General features: G+C 38.0%; 3 protein-coding genes across 5 annotated transcripts; 2 read left to right on the top strand and 1 right to left on the bottom strand.

The window, feature by feature from the left end:
• Positions 1 to 437: 437 nt before the first annotated feature.
• On the top strand, positions 438 to 5,965 carry LOC131304166 (uncharacterized). 3 transcript variants are annotated; one of them, XM_058331297.1, is made up of 9 exons: positions 443 to 760; positions 2,040 to 2,155; positions 2,662 to 2,715; positions 2,816 to 2,988; positions 3,066 to 3,188; positions 3,699 to 3,865; positions 3,998 to 4,067; positions 4,731 to 4,829; positions 5,721 to 5,965. In XM_058331297.1, the coding sequence occupies exons 4-9, from the start codon at positions 2,965 to 2,967 to the stop codon at positions 5,781 to 5,783; spliced, it is 546 nt and encodes a 181-aa protein (XP_058187280.1). In that variant the 5' UTR covers positions 443 to 760; positions 2,040 to 2,155; positions 2,662 to 2,715; positions 2,816 to 2,964; the 3' UTR covers positions 5,784 to 5,965. The 3 variants fall into 3 exon arrangements, with proteins under 3 accessions (XP_058187279.1, XP_058187280.1, XP_058187281.1); XM_058331298.1 differs by having other exon boundaries at positions 445 to 760; positions 2,816 to 2,960; XM_058331296.1 differs by having other exon boundaries at positions 438 to 760; positions 2,816 to 3,188.
• Positions 5,966 to 6,406: 441 nt separating this feature from the next.
• Positions 6,407 to 9,530, bottom strand: LOC131304167 (protein transport protein Sec61 subunit gamma). The gene is made up of 3 exons (XM_058331300.1): positions 9,269 to 9,530; positions 9,004 to 9,120; positions 6,407 to 6,638 (listed from the first exon to the last, which is right to left on the bottom strand). Exons 1-2 carry the CDS (start codon positions 9,360 to 9,362, stop codon positions 9,005 to 9,007), a joined length of 210 nt encoding a protein of 69 aa, XP_058187283.1. The 5' UTR covers positions 9,363 to 9,530; the 3' UTR covers positions 6,407 to 6,638; position 9,004.
• A 1,743-nt stretch (positions 9,531 to 11,273) lies between these two features.
• LOC131304165 (peroxidase 55-like) lies at positions 11,274 to 16,167 on the top strand. The gene is made up of 3 exons (XM_058331295.1): positions 11,274 to 11,533; positions 14,754 to 14,945; positions 15,257 to 16,167. The coding sequence occupies exons 1-3, from the start codon at positions 11,318 to 11,320 to the stop codon at positions 15,830 to 15,832; spliced, it is 984 nt and encodes a 327-aa protein (XP_058187278.1). The 5' UTR covers positions 11,274 to 11,317; the 3' UTR covers positions 15,833 to 16,167.
• The last annotated feature ends 783 nt before the right edge of the window (positions 16,168 to 16,950 follow it).

Below are 16,950 nucleotides of genomic sequence, written 5' to 3'. Positions count from 1 at the left end.
TCAGAAAAACTCCAAGCAGCATAGAGTAGTACAATTCAATATTTTGGCAACTCGGTAAATATTTGCACCACGATTAAGCACAAATGTATCGAAACCCATGTTTCAAAGGAAGTAAGAATTTCAAGGTTAGGAATATTTTTTGGATCTATTCGGCACATTGTTATTGTTATTCCAAAAATGAATATGATGTGACTCCAAATCTAGAGAGTATTAGTACAGATATCAAATATTGGAGGCGCACATTTTATTCAAACTACTTTATTTTTGATCTCTGTAAAAAATCAGCTACATTCGATATCGGTGATGTTGTATATGTAACATCCAACTTTACTTTAGAATTTAAGCCTAAATTTTAAAATAAAATTGAATATTTTAAAAACGCTCTTATCGATATTTAATTGAGCTGATTTTCTCTGCACAACTGGCCAACTGTATCGTTAGACGTTAGTTTTAGGCCGCAGCGGTTTTCCCGCCGCGTCATCGGATACTGGAAGTTTCGGTCAAGTTCGCCAAAACTCCCTCTAATCCTTTCCCTCCCTTTTAACCTGCTGCGTTTCCGGAGCAATTGACCGGAAAAAAAATGGCGTCGGCGGCAAAGGTGTGCGGTGGCTCCGCCGTGTCGCACCGTCGCTCTCTCAACACGTTCCCGAGCCGTGTATCTTTCCAAAGCGTCGAACCCCCACGAGTCCGGTTCGTACCGATGGCTGTCGTGAAGAGAAACCCTAAGCGTCTCAAATACTCTGCTCCTCGCTTTACCAAGGTCACCTTCTTTCTGTCCTCATCTATGTTTCACTCCCTCTACTTACGGATTTACTCGTTTTTCTTTTGGGTGTCTCGGGCCAGCCTGCCCGCCCTCCCACAGCGGTTTCTCACTCTTATGCGTGGGTGAGGTGGCCCTGAGAGGATCAAACCTGAGACCTTAGGAGGGAGCAAACCCCTTAAGTCCCTTGAGTCACTTGCTTGTTTTAGTTTAGCTTGAGCATTACACAGCAATCTATTATGGTTCTGAGTTATGCGCCTTTTAAGTTTATGATATGGTTATTTGACAGCCGTTTTGGTAGAGAAAAATTGAACTGATTGCTCAAGCCTCAAAGTGAGTGACTAGCAGATGCATGATTTTAAGGTTGGGTTGGCGAATTTTTACATACAAATTTATAATATATGAAAGGCGACATTAATTTTGCCATGCAGATTATAAAAATAATACCAAATAGATTATCTTTTACATTTTTGAACATCTTATTCAATTACTAGGATATATCATCAGTAGTTATAACTTCGAGCTAGGGCGAATAGTTTTAAGTTTTTGAGGAAAAAACTACTATAATCTTAATATAATTTGAATCAATGGGTAAGGTGGTCACCGGGCTCATCCACCCCTCGGTCCGTCCTCGGCTAGTTGATATTGTACCTAAGAATACAAGAAATTAGGAGACTTTGACTCTATCTTGTCCTACAGATACTTTTCTCTAGATCCAACCAGCCAACTTAAGGTGATTGTCTATACAAAAATATGGGTGTTAACAGAGTGTTTGTGTTTACCAATTCTTTATCTATAAACTTGTACATTGGTGATATTCTTTATTTGGGCCCTTTTTTTAGTTTAGGACTTCTTTATTTCTGGTGCCTCGAGTATGGGACGTATCTTTATTGGATTATGGCAATTGGCAAAAGAAGTAGTTTACAAATACAAAGAATTGCAATGTTTGCAGAGACATATAGCGGTACTTGTGTACTTATTGCAATGCAATATTTATCTCTTTCATTGAATCATGTACGACATGTTGCAATAAGCGACAAAGTAGTGGCAGAGGTATAAATGTAGATGACAAGTTATGTGTGTCAACCTGAAAAAATTATGCTAAGCTACTATAATATCTAAACTGAACGACTTTAATGAAGCAAACCGATATTATTAGATGTTGTCCCAGTTTGTTATCAGATATTACCGATTTAGCCATGAGAAGGATGTATAAAGTTGCAGATGGAAATTTCAGGTTTCTGTGTTGTATAGCTGATGATAGTTCTGAAAATAACAGGAGGATGGATTGGTTTATGTCAAGGTTGATCCATCTGGGGAAGATAGTTGGAAATTGGATCCAGTTGTCGAACTTCTGAAAGAGGGAGCTGTTGGAGTCATCCCTACTGATACCGTGTATGTTGCTTCTCTCTCTAATAAATAAATCACTCTCCTTCTTCCCAAAATAAAGAATGGAAAAAAGGAAAGGAACTATGTTGTAGTTGTTAATTGAAGGCCAGGTTAAAACCTCTTTATTGTATTTAAATTACATATAGTATTTCTAAATGGCAAGCACAGTTTCAAGCCATACCTCATTGGTAGCCATTTTATTGTTTAGTTGGTTCTATCCATGTGAATCGCGTGATCAAAACTATGCATAAGAGTTTGTCAACATTTCAAGCATTGCATTAACATAAACCTCATTTTTCTTAATTGTCACCTTGTTGCTGTCAAAGATGCATGAAATTTTCTGGAGGACATCAGGAGTTTCTGATAGCATGTTATTAGTACCCCCAAAATGGGAAGCAACATTGCAGTTTAGCTTGTTTTTTTTGCACATTGATATTACTGTTTGGAATTCACGTTGCCAACATTTACTTATTTTTTAATTAGATGACTTCAAATGAGTTTTGTGTTGATAGGTATGCAATAGCATGTGATATGAATAGTCACTCAGCAATTGAGCGCCTACGAAGGTAGGTGCTGCTTTTTGTTTTCACTCTGTCATCATCTCAGCACTAGGTTTCTTTATCCTCTATTTGTTTGATGACAACAATCTTGTGTTCTGTCTTTCAGAATTAAAAATATTGAAGCTTTGAAGGCAAGAACTTTGGTTCTCTTTGGTCTCTTACCTTTGATGTTCTTACAGAGTCTTGGCTGGCATTGAACTAACCGCTGGACAGGACATGTTAAACACTTGTTGCCTCCACTTGATTTGATGGTGCATGCCAAAATGTGTCTTACTATTGGTTGTAATACCTTTGCTTACATAATTGCAATACTAGAGGTTTATATGCTTGCTGATGTCTTTCTGTTACTTGTGCAGCCCCTTAGTATATTGTGCCGTTCCTTCCGGGACATAGATACATACACAACGGGATTCCCTTGCGGTAATAATCAAGGTGGTACAGACATATTTCGAGCCGTGAAGCATTGCTTACCTGGGCCTGTAAGGACGATTATGGATATCATTTTCTGAACATACATGTTTGTGTATTTATGATGGAGGAAATCAAGATACCCAATAGTAGCATCCTAATGCCCTTTTAAGAGTAAATCTGGTTCGTCAACAGTCTCAGTACCCTTGAAGATGTAGGGGTTTGGAGTCAGTGGACCCATCATCCATTGGAGTTCCACGTAGCTGGTTGGCTTTCTTCCATGACTTACCCTTTTTGATGTCAACAGTTGCCTTTGCTTTTGGGTAGAGACAGTGCTATCATTAAGTCCGTACAAGAATGGATTCTTATAAGCATTAACATCTTTTCTGTGGGCCAACTTGGGCCTGAAGACTATTTCGCCTCACGGTCTCTGCAAGTGTGCCATAGTACTTGGATAATAACATAATGATAGTGAAACTTAGTTACTGTAGACTGGATGCCATGGCTTTGGGTTAGTGAGTTCCTCTAACTTCTGAAGTGGAGAACTCAGACTTGTTACTGAACTTGTTTTTTTGTCACAGTATACCTTCATCTTAACTGCAAGTAAAGAATTACCAAAGCAGTGCAGAAGATATGGCGCTACAGCATCCAAATTCGCACACCGGAAAAATGTAGGTGTTCGCATTCCTGATGATGCTGTATGTCTAGCCATTCTAGAGAAGATGGATGCACCATTAATATCAACAAGGTAACATGAAATTTAGGTATATCTTGAAGTGAGTTTTGTATTCGCCCTAGATAATATGCAGCTCAAACAATCTAGCGGGCGTTTGTTTCCACACGTTCATATGTAGCACTGAATGAATCTCCTTTGCTCCAGTGTCAGGTCCCCAGAGGAAAATGGGTGGATAATTGATCCAGTTGTAATAGCTGATGTGTATGGACCAGAGGTCTCCCTCCCTCTCTCTCTCTCTCTACATATGCATGTATCCTTTAGCACATAGGTGTATGGTTTTTTGCTATGAGCTGGTTTATTTGTACGTTACATACATCTAGTTGGAGTAATTACCTTTATGCATGAACTGATGTTGTCTGCCGGTCCAATGGAATCAAATGATTTCGATTGCGATTAGAGTTCACCATGACTTTCTCAAACTTTTTTCACCCAAAAAAAAACTTTCTGAAAATTGGAAGGAAGGTAAAGAATGCAATTGTACTTTCAAGTCATGTGAAAGGTGTTACTTCTTTCATTTGATTACTATTGGTTTGAATTGATTTACCTAATGACATACTTTGGGATATGGATAAGTTACTGCACCTATAACTCAATTCAACAGGCGTCCATCTCAAGTCTCAACTACTTAGGTTACTTGGACCTGTCTTCATTAGTCCCTCTACGAGAAGTGATTTTCTCATGGCCTCGAGAAAAATGTTAAGTTGGTCTTCCTTAAGGATTGAGTTCAATTGCTTTATCATTACCCAGTGATAAAATTCGCGCTCTCTAGTAAGGTGCAAAACTTTGCTTCTAGGAGTAAATGTTAGTCAACAACCCTTGAAGTGTGACTACTTTGTGCTTTTAAATGTCTTATGGGAGTTGCTCCTTTTGGTTTCAGGGTCTTGATTTTGTTGTCGATGCTGGTGTTAGAGTGGCTGATCCATCGACAGTAGTTGATATGACTGGAAGTTTCCCAAGAATTATTCGGCAAGGGAAGGTAATTGAGTCTACTAATATAGTATCTTCCAATGCCTGGTTCAATGTTTTGGTCTTAATGAGATTTACAGTTCGATGCTGCATGAACTTGCCACTTTCACTGAAAAGGAGGCATCTCATGTAAATTCAAAGCTTTCATTTTGCTTGCACCATTGGATAAGAGAAACTCCAGCCCATGTTTGGACATGCACGACATAACACCGTACAATAAAGCTGATAAAAAACAACAATATAAGAAGAAACTAACTGTTCTTTAGTATTTAGAGATGAAAGTAGGATATGGACTCTAAAGTTACTAAAAGATTTACCAGCCAACTGAACTCTGTGACTGTACAGCTGTCTTGTTCTTTGGTCAAATTTGAGAGGGTTATGGTAAGTTTCATGACAAAGAAATCAGTCAACAGCAGGAAAGATGATGGAGTAATACAAGAATGATGTTAGATGCATGAGTTCGTTTTAAAATAACCTTAGACGCCTAGTCGGAGAAAATGATTTAGAACTGTTGAGGGATGAAATAAATGGAATTGATTATAGATTGAAGAACCTACAAGGGAAGGACACAATGTACTTGGTTGCCTGAAAATGTAGGAAGATCCTTGTGTTTCTGCCGTAGGTCTGGACCTATTTTCTTTTTGATCTTCGATAAGAGGGTATGTCTCATGGTTATCTTTTCCCCATGCGAATTCTGACGGGACTTGCGAACAATGTTGTTCTATACTGCTCGTCTGTTTTATAGAGAAACACGTCTCTGTGTGTGTGTGCGTGTGTGGTGCTATCTTACGCATGAGCTGTTATTCAACGATCTTCGATCTCTGTGGAATTTATTGTGGTCCAAGGAAGTACTTTGTACTTTAAATTACTACTGAATGTGGCGATTGTTGATGGGATTCAGGGGCCTAAACAACCATGGATGGTAGAAGACGATGATAAAGATGCTGATGCAAATAAAGTGTAGCTCATTCCCTTTTTCAGAGCTTAAGTTTTGTCGATAGAGTTGATGGTCTGAGTGGTGGTTTTGTATGTTCAGAGTATATAGTTCAGCATTATTCAGTTCAAATGCACCATTGTAAATCAACTACAGCGAATCAATTAGTGCATTCCATGCCATCCACTTAAATATCACGTCAAGTCTAATCACTTTTTTGGGATGGTTGCGTTTCGTTGATTGGGCAAATGGTCGATTAGTTTTCTCGAGTAGTTATAGATATTGTTCAGCATGATTCAAATCAATATGCACCACTGTACATATAGTACTGCAAATCAATTAGTGCATTCCGTGCCATCATCTACTTTAGTATCGTGGTTGGTATTATCAGTTTTTTGGATACTTGATTGAGACTTGAACGATCAAGGTTCCGGACCAAGGCGTGGTTCAAATCCCACCTCCGCATAATGATTTTTCATTTCTCTTTCTTTGCATTTCCAACAACACTTTCCTCCCTTTGATTTACGTCTTTGTTTTCGACAGTTCCTTCAACTTCATCTGTTGCTATCATTTTAAAAAGAAAATATCCTGGGGAATACTCCTTCCACCAATTCTTTTTATATCTAAACCTTGGACATCAACAATGCAAGGGGTCCAGGAATGAGACTAGCTTCACAAAAATAAGCAAAACTTTCATGCAGGTTTTCATACAGGAAATTTCTGTTCAAACCCGAGAACTGAGAAGAAGGCAATAACGCAAATATTTGTCCACAAGTAATACATCTGCAGAAAACTGAAAAAATATCCTACAAAGACATTCTCCTCTCTCTGTTCTGTATCCTATTCATAGCACCACTTTCATGCAGGTTCACATTTCTGCCCAACCTGCAATTTTACAGAGAATCAGAGTGAGTTCCAAATTACCACATGCAAACGATCAGAGAAAAACTTCAACGAATATAGCAATGTAAACATGATACAAACACATGTATATATCCATATTTTAGGTGCCACGAATAAGGTAAACGGCCAGACCAAAATAACAACAAAATACAGCTTTAGAGACTTGGAGCAGTTGAGCAAATTTGAGAAGTGGAACATATGTGAGTATCAAAAAAAAGTAAAGAAATCAACACATAGAATTACGTGGTTCCCCAAAATCGGGTACGTCCACGGAAGCGAGAGAGCGGTTGCTGTTCTTTATTATCACAGTATGAAATAGGGTTTACAACATAGAGTATTTATACCTACTCTATTCTAACCCTAATCCGGTATTTGGCTTGCATCCCAAAAATACTCATGTATCATACCGTGGGGGGTGTAGCCCCCCGCACCCCCCAACCCTTTCTGCTGGACCCGCAATGGGCTAGTTGCCCTTACTCCGCTCCACTCCGTTCGAGCAACTGGCCTATTTCTAGAACTCTTTAGTATCTCTCCATAATCAACATATAAGCCACAGTTCTAACAAAAAAATATATCCAACATGCAGGTAACCCAAACAGCTGAGAAAACGTAAGCTAACGCAGATTATACAACTCATCAGTAGAGAAGAAAATGTACATATGCAAGGAGCTATTATAATAGGGACCAACTGAAAGAACCATGACAGTATGACGCGCTTACAAACCAAGATTAACCCATTCTACAGAGTAGGTTAAAGAAAGAGCAAGACTTCCACAAACATTCACGTAAACCTTTATGCTTTGTTTGGACATATGGAAAGAAAGACAAAAGAAGGGAAAGTTTAAAGTTGTCCCCTCCCATTGTTTGGTTTGACAGAAAAGATGGGAGAAAATGGCCAAATAAGGTTCTAGGAATAGCAAAATTTCCCCTTTATTATCTCTGATTTTCCTTCTTAATTACTTTCCCTTCTCTTCCCTCACTTTCCACAAGTTCCAAACAGAACATTAGCATACCAATATCTCAAGCATCAAGATTCCCAATAATTGTATGTAGGAATGCAAGTCAAAGTTTAGATTTGCAATTCAATTCACAGGGCCAGATATTGGACCGCACTAGTTGCTGTAGGAAATGAAATTGGACCAGGAACTAATTTTAAAACACCACAATTGGAACATCATAAATTGACAAAAGCAAAATTACAAATCTGAGTACTCATTTGGTTCACCAGCTTATTTTATTATTCTTAACATAAGCAAAGAAGTACAACAACAGACTAAGCTACACCCGTTTTGCTACACTTTTGTTTATTTGCTTTTATTTTGGTTGGTGGCTATATAGAATAAGTAAACAACCAATGCCAGGAGACAAACCATCCTTTTTGCATTTTAGCAAAGAGTGTAAATTCTATCCGCCATAGGTGGAAACCATGGGGTTTCCACCACCGCATGTGGGCCCTACAAGACTTTTTTTTGTTACAATCTGAACCGTTCATCTTGTAGAACATGTAGAGTAGTATACCCATGAAAAAATCAGCTTAATTGGATATCAATAGGTATATCAAAACTTGAATTTTGGTTTACAGAATGGAAGGTCATAGATTTTGAAGTTAAATTGTTGATGGCAGTCCATTTCCTAAACCGAAATTCAATTTTTCATATACCTATTGATGTCCGCCCAAACTCATTTTTGGCGTGCATATACTATTATATGGGCTCTACAAGATGAACGGTTCAGATTATAACAAAAATGCTTGGTGGGACCTATAATGGGCTGTGGTGGAAAACCAAAGGTTTCCACTTGTGGTGGAAAGAATTTTAACTCTTTAGCAAATACACAAATAAGATGGTGAACCAAACAAGACCTGAAGTTGTGTGATGGCACATCGCTGAATCAACTAAAGAGTAATTGGTGGCATGAATAGGGCTAATAAACGAACCAAACAAGTCAAGTTTGAGATCGTGTTAGCTCCTTAGAGATCGATTTGCTACAATGACAAACCAAGATGGAACATTTTTCAAAGCTCGTTAAGCTTTCAACCCAAGCTATTACTCGGCTCGCTCAACCTATAATAGTTTAAAAAATTCAAGTTACAGTACTCGAGAGTTCAATTGAGATCAGTTCGTTTCATAAACAAGTCAAGCTTGAATACACTATTAAAGCTCAAGCTTGAACATACCATTAAAGCTGGTTACGTTTTCAAACAAAGTTTGAACAATCAACCGCTCGGTTTGTTTATTCGACCTAGGCATGCATGCAGTGATGACGCAGAATAATCCAGTCAAGTACATAGTCTACACATATCATATACGAGAAGTGATTGAAATATATACGATTGATGCGATATTACCTCAACTAGATCCGACAATGATGTTGTTAATAGGGATGAATATCAGCTTCACGAAAAACCCAACAAATCCCATCACGACAAATCCAATCGCAGTACGGAACGCTACCTTAGTGAATTCTGTACGCAAACAGGACAATTAAACAGCATGTGAGATCAGATTCGATCAGATCCAACAAGATAAGACGAGCATATCGCCGAATTGAAAGCGAAAAGGGAGAACGAAGCCCTAAGACGAAATGAAATTGTGTGAATTTTGTTGTTCCACCTTTGCGATCGGGTTTGTGGCATCTCTTGACGAGGCGAACGCTGTCCTTGGCGAATTCTCTCAGTGGATCGAATACTGAGTCCAACGCATCCATTTCTTGGAAGAGAGAGAGAGAGAGAGAGAGAGAGAGAGAGGGGCGAGAAGCTGAAAGAGGAGACGAAAGGTGTACGCGCTAGCGCTGCATATATGCCGAAAGGTAATAGTAGCAGGTATACCAAACGGGCGTGTATTTTGCCCCCCTTATTCCTATTTCCAGCCAAACGAGGTCTTATGGTTTGTTTGGAACATGTGAAAGGAAAAAGGAAAAGAAGAGAAAATATTCAAAAGGAAAACTAGTATGAAGAGAGGCAGCGATGCCGAGCAGCCAAATCATCTTGGTACTAACGATTTGGATATAATTTGAGGGTATTAAAATTTAGACCGTCCGTTACTCAGATTAAGATCCGAACCATAAATTATCGAGATGTCGGCTGCTCGGCACTACTACCAAATAGGATGCTTGATAGCATCCTCAGATAGTGGGCTTCTTTCCCTTTGTTGATTCTGGAAAGAAAGTGAGAGAAAACTAAGATAGAAGACGACTTTCTCTTCTTTGGTTCCTAAAGGAAACTTGTTAATTATCACTCGAGAAAAAACAGAGTATTGCTTCGAGAAATTATTCAATGCTCCTGGGGTAAGGTTGAACACGAATCTGAATATAACACAAAAGTGATTTCGTTGATAAAATGTTTAAATTCTTTTACTTCACTTTAAAAAACTAATTACAATCTTTCAATTGGTGAGGAAGTTAATTATACAACAAAAAATACTATATTTTAAATTCAGAATGACATGATTTTAAAAAACAAAAGGCAAATAAAACGGGACGGAAAGAGTAGCAACTTGCCACATAGCTTGGTAAACAAGAAATATTAGAGAAAAAAGGTGATTACGAGCGATGATGTGTGGACTAAGGATAATTTCTTAGTATGTGTGGAATGAAGGAGGACAACTCAAATTTGCGAATTCGACGTACAGGTAAGCCGGTGAATTTTCAAATATCGCCATCGCACAATCTTGAAAAGAATAAACTGATAGATGCGTGCGGGAGCTAGCCGGCTTGATGTTTAATTAAGTGAATGCTACGAACTTTGTTTATAGAAAATTTGCTGTAGACAGTTAAGGAAGGTTATAAAAATTCTCTGACCGTTTAAAATGTCAATTAATTGTATGTTACTTGGATGAAAGGCTAGTAATGCAAAATCGCGTATTAGGTGTAGATAAGTTTGCTAGAGCTAGCAACGTGCAACCGAGCAATGCTGCTAGACAGCTACTACAAAGCTGTTCGTAAATAGAATGTTTCCGAAGATATCCGATGCATAGGTTGATATGACCCGTTGTGTGTTTTCAATGAGTGGATTTGCATTCGCAATCTTTTGAGTTTGCTACTTCTCAATAAAAAAATTCTTACTCTTGGTGTAAGCAATAGTAGTATCTATAAGAATTGTCAAACGGCTTATGTGTGAGAGGAGGACAAGGTGGACTATGTGGAGACCGAGAAAAGCGAAGGATTCTCTAATAATATCAATGCCGGCCTAGGTTTTTGCTCTGAGTTCGGAAAACCAATTGAGTTCAAGATATATTCGAAGGCAATTTGTTTGGCTTTCAAAATACTACTACTGTAAAATATCTTGATTTGTTTATTAGATTGATCCAAAATTATTTAGCTTAAGAGATTACATTACTCACCATGTCAAGAAATTGTCAAACGAATATACAATGTTGTTCGACATAATTTAAACTTGATTTGAGCCGGCCCCTGCCGGTCCTCAACGTAGTTCTATCCCTACTTGGGCAAGACAAATCTGATTTGTTTAGAGCAGTTTTACGAACGTAAATCTGAACAAAGATGTGCCGGAGTCATCTGATAATTATATAGAATTCACATAAAGTATAGTACTCAGATAACTCCTTGGAGTACTATGTATGAGTACTGTTAAATACTACTGAGCTGAGGAGACTGATCAAGGATATTGTATGTACGTGTAAGAATAAGCTGAGTAGAGAGAAATGGAGGCAGGTGGGAGAGGGTTGTGGTTGGCAATGCTGATGATCACGATTATGGTCAGTGGGAAAGGGGAAGCGCAATTGAGTGAGAGTTTCTACAATTCGAGTTGTCCGAACGTGGAGAGTATTGTGCATCAGGCGGTGGCTAAAAAGGCTAACCAAACATTCGTCACTATCCCGGGCACTCTTCGTTTATTTTTCCATGACTGCTTTTGTCAGGTACTACTACTGTACTTTAAACTTCTACTCCTGTAATCATATGATGATATACAAGTATATACTGCGACAATATGTATGGTAGCATTACACTATTACCATTACAGATACAGAGAGAGAGAGAGAGGTGGACTCCGACTTTTCGTGGGGTCCCCGCAGACTGTGGGTTTATAGTCCCGAAAGATTAACCAATATGCGCATAAGTTGGTCAGGACACATCTATATAATATGGAGCAACGGTTTTTGAATTTTCTATATTTTGGACTATTGGATTTGTACATACTTTTTCTATAGCTGAGACTTACGGTAGTAAGACTAGAAATATACTTGGAAAGAATGAATATTTGGAAGAATGATGAAAGAAAAATTAAAATTAATGTTTCAGAATCTTATTTTGATCCCTTATTTTTGAATTTTTCTTATTTTCCTAACAGTTATCAGTAAAAAATACTTACTATGATACAGGGCTGTCTGTCTCTCCCTCATACGTTAATTCCAAAACGGATTTCAATTTTAAATACAAAACTGCTTTCTCTCTCACACATACGTTTAGCACTCTCTCTCTCTCTCTCTAGATATATATGCGTGTGTGTGTGTGTGGGCCATGTCATTTTTTGAAATGTATTCAGATTGCTAAGGAGTATTTAGTTGGTTGAGTGATTGAGGGGAAAAAACTGATTAATTATATATTTGGTTATTTGATTCATTACAATATGTTGGTGGCAACAAATGTATTGATTTTGTTGCATCTTGATTCTAAGTTATAGTTTCATCTTCGCTTTCATCGGGTTGAAAGTTGAAAGCCAACGAAAATATACATGTGTCTGTATTTTCGCATTGGAATTAATTTTCTATAGTACATAATGCAAGGGTGTAGGGTCCATGCGGGGTTGGTTTTGTGTAGCTGCTGCACAATACCGTGCGGCACTGCTCGGATGCCTTCCGTTCGGCAATCCAACGGTTCAAATCTCATCTCAGAAATGACACGGATTGCCGAACGGACGGCATCTGAGCCGCGCAGTACGGGGCTATGCAGCAGCTGCACAACACCAACCCCCAATCCCTTAACAAAAAATAAGTTGTTGCAATGGATGATTACTTTGATCCAATGGTTTAGGCTCATTCTCCTCCTTTCAATAAAGTATTAACACTTTTTGCACATATTACACAATTGTCATGTGAGTTTATTTACTCCTAATAACTGTACATTAATATCTCTGTGATTTTTCAAAAAAAAAATAGAGAAGATTACCAAAACTTTCTAAATTCTTTGATAATTTGAAGAATATATAGGAAAACATTTTAGGGACACAAAAAAAAAAGATACTTCATCTCAACCATTGTAGCCAATGGCTGAGATTAGAAGTTCACAAAAAATTACTATTGGCCGCAAATAATTACTTCTAGCCACAAAGAATTACTTCTGGCTACGATGAATTACTCTTGGCCGCAAATAATTACATTTGGGCGCGATGAATTACTCGTGGCTGCAACGAATTACTCTTGGCCGTATCAAATTGCACTTGGCCGCACTTAATTGTACTTGACCACATCTAATTGTATTTGGCCACATCGAATTACTTTTGGCCGCATCGACTTGCACTTGGACTCTACGAATTGCTCTTGGCTGCGAAGAATTACTCTTAGCCACACGAAATTACTCTTGGCCGCTACGAATTGCACTTGGCCGCATCGAATTGCCTTTAGCCGCATCTAATTGCACTTGGTCGTATCGAATTACTTTATGGTCTCGCAATTCTTTGCGGCCAATAGTAATTCTTCGCGGCATGAGTAATTCTTCTTGGCCAGGAGTAATTCGATGTGGGCAAAAGTAATTCTTCGCTGCCAAGAGTAATATTTTGCGACCATGAATAATTCTTCGTGGCCAGAAGTAATTCTTCGCGGCCAATAGTAATCATTCGTGTCAGATTCTTTTTCTTTTAACTTATAGGTAAGAGAATAAAATGGTTGTTCAATACAACTTGAGCTGTTCATTTAGATGATTTGGAATTTCATGATCTGTCTAGGATTGAAAATTGCAGGTTTTTTGTTGGAGCCTTTTGGATAGACACAGTTTCAAACTCTACTCCTTACTTGGTTATATGTAATCTTAGAACTATTTTGCTTTTCTATTTCTAGGTTAGTTAAGGAAACAAGTGAGATATGGGTGTCACTTTTGAGTGAGTGGACGTTCAAAAAATTGAATTTGAGTTAGAATCCTGTATGATTATACATTCTTAATGCCTCTAATGCTATCCCTAAATGCAAACTAACGAAATTAAACAGATTTAGTTACATTTGTTGCGTTAGACTATTTTATGAACTTGGTTAGATGGATCATGTTTGAAGCTTATTCTTATAATAAAAATTTCCGAGAAGTAGATTTTGTTGGGAGTAGGAAATTTTTTCTAATTCACAGTTAGTTGTTATGCTCCTCTCGTATGAGGTGGAACCATAAGCATATCCGGGATTCACCTCATATGAAATGACATTAAAAAGAACCGTTGTATCCACACAAAAAACCTTCGAAAAATTGGGATTTGATACTTCATTTAGATTATGTTTAGAAAGCATTGGACAATTACTAGTGGTTATAAAAAAAGAAGAAAGAGAAGTATTCAATATCCTACAGAGGTGTTAGTCTCTGCAAGATTCAAATTATCCTGTGAATGCCTTTATAGAGCTTTCACGATGGTATCATTCATAGTGTAAAAAAGAGAAATATAAATATCATCTAATATCTACTTTAAGTCATTTGGTCATTGTAATACAAGACATAAGAGGTTGTTTGGTAAAGGTTTTGAGCAAGGTTTTTGAGGTAGATAGAGAGATGAAAATAATAAATGGAGAAAAAACTTATATAAGAAACCGTGATAAGAGAGAAGAGGTGATTCCGGGAACCCCAAGTGAACAAAGATGTGTTGCTTTTCATTTATCACAAAAACATTCTCAGAGTACTTGGTTATATATAATGTTACAATTGAATTCTTTATGTGATGACTTACACACGAATTTATTAACTCTGAATTGTTCTTTGTTGTTTTCTTTTCGTTTTATAGCTTTCTTGTATATATTTTCTGTAAAACTCAAGTTGTTGATGTTTTGCCAACTTTCTCTTGACCAACCTGGGTTACACACTCAAGATTCAAGAACATTATACAGGATTACTCCATATGATTCAAATGATCATCAAACGGAGGATTTGATAATGTCGATTTTGCAGGGATGTGATGCCTCAATTATGATTGCATCACCAAACGGAGATGCAGAGAAGGATGCCCCAGATAATCTCTCCCTCGAAGGAGATGGCTTCGACACTGTAATCAAGTCTAAAGCAGCCGTAGAAGCAGTATGCCCTGGTGTAGTTTCCTGTGCCGACATCATGGCTATTGCTGCTAGAGACGTCGTAGTACTGGTAAACATGCACCACCAAGCCAACACACTCATTTTTCGATTCCAGACTACATATGCCCATTTTGAAACATACCACAATTTATTTTATTTTATTTTATTTGTGAAAAAGTGCTTCATCCAATGAAGCGTTGGCCTGATCATTAATTAAAATGTAGGCAATGCTGTTAGAATATGTATCTTTTTGGGCACTTTTTTTTTTTTTTTTGAATTTTTTTCGAGTCTATATTATATTCCATGTCGAATGTATATGCAATGTGCTTGGAGCGAAAATATAGTTACATTTGTGTTTCATGTGATGACACCTTATTGTAGGCTGGAGGACCGTCATTCAAAGTGGAATTGGGACGTCGCGACGGACTCATCTCTAAGGCATCTCTCGTTGCTGGAAGATTGCCAGAGCCCTTCTTCAATCTTAGCCAACTCAACGCCCTCTTTGCCAAGAACAACCTCAGTCAGTTTGACATGATCGCATTGTCCGGCGCCCATACCATCGGCTTCTCCCACTGTGACAACTTCGCAAATCGGCTCTACAACTTCTCCAATTCCTCTCAAGTAGACCCTTCTCTGAATACAACCTTTGCCAAACATTTGATGCAAGAGTGTCCTAAGAATGCAGACCCTCAATTCGTCATTGGCTTGGATGATGTGAGCCCACAAATTTTCGACAATTTCTATTACCAGGATCTGGTTGGAGGGAAGGGAGTTTTAACTTCAGATGAAGTGCTTTTCACAGACCCAGCATCTCAACCAACCGTCAGGGATTTCGCTAGTAATCCGGGCACCTTTAATGGAGCCTTTGCTACTGCCATGAGGAAGCTTGGCCGTGTGGGAGTCCTAACTGGTAGTGAAGGACAGATAAGAAAAGACTGCACAGCCTTTAACTCATGAGGAAAATCTTCTTGAGAGAGAGAAAGAGAGAGAGAGAGAGGAATTCATCACACTTCTATAGAGACGAATGGCGATTGGTCATCTGATGTTGTTCTTTTTTGGGTCAAACGGAAATATACATCTGATGTTGTTCAAATCACAATTTAAGTACATGACTCATATAATTTTGTTTGTCCAAGAAAATAAAAAAGGTAGTGTTGCTTGTAATCCAGAATGGTGAAAAGTTTGTACGTTTCTCATGTCTTTCTTTGTGGGCCTAGATCCAGCAGAGTGGGAATTAGTGGCAATTACAACATTCTCTCTATTGCTCATGAGGGACGTTATCTACTGGCCGGCCGGAACTTATTCTGTTTGATGGAGGATTCTCTGTTAGTACAAAATAGAGAGTGATGTATCAAGTCTGATACTTTGAATGGTTGATCATTTAACTCATCTCTAAAAGCAACTGCCTGACGGCTAATTTGACTATGCAGTGGATCGACCTCTAATTCAAACCAAAATCTGCAGCCAAAAAAATACACAGAAGAATGTGCCTCAAAACAACAAAAACCAATAAAATGTGTCAATTCTAGACGGATGAAAGATTTAACAAGCAAGCAGATCTTCCATGCACAAATCAACCACGAGATGATAAAACTATCATAATTTCGCAAAAGAGTATATTAATTTCATGTAATGTTAGTAAATTCTCTTCAATCTGCAAATCCATCTCAACGAGTTACAAAGCAGTTTATATCAAGCTAGCAACATTATTTTCATTTCCCAGGAGCATTGAATAAGTTTTTGGTTTAATTGGTACCATTCGATTTGAAACAAAAGTCCCATCACGACATGCCCATTGCCCCTCATTTATAAATTGTCCTCAGGATTTTGATTTGGACTTATTAATGGGAATTGATTTTAACACTTCTCCTTTTATCCAAGTGCACTCCATTTTTGGTCTTCAACCATGTAAAATTACAAAATTGGCCTTTACACATTCTTTTTTTTTTTTTTTTCGCATGAAAAGGATAACCTTGTAATTTCACACGAAAACAGATAAAAAAAACGAGTGCATTTGGGTAAAATGGGAGTGTAAAAATCAACTCCTATTCATTTGATGAGGTGGAAGGACTTTG

Source organism: Rhododendron vialii, chromosome 10a (genome assembly GCF_030253575.1).
Source record: "Rhododendron vialii isolate Sample 1 chromosome 10a, ASM3025357v1".
In the NCBI taxonomy this organism is placed as follows: Eukaryota; Viridiplantae; Streptophyta; class Magnoliopsida; order Ericales; family Ericaceae; genus Rhododendron; species Rhododendron vialii.
This window is presented reverse-complemented; position numbering and strand designations above follow the sequence as displayed.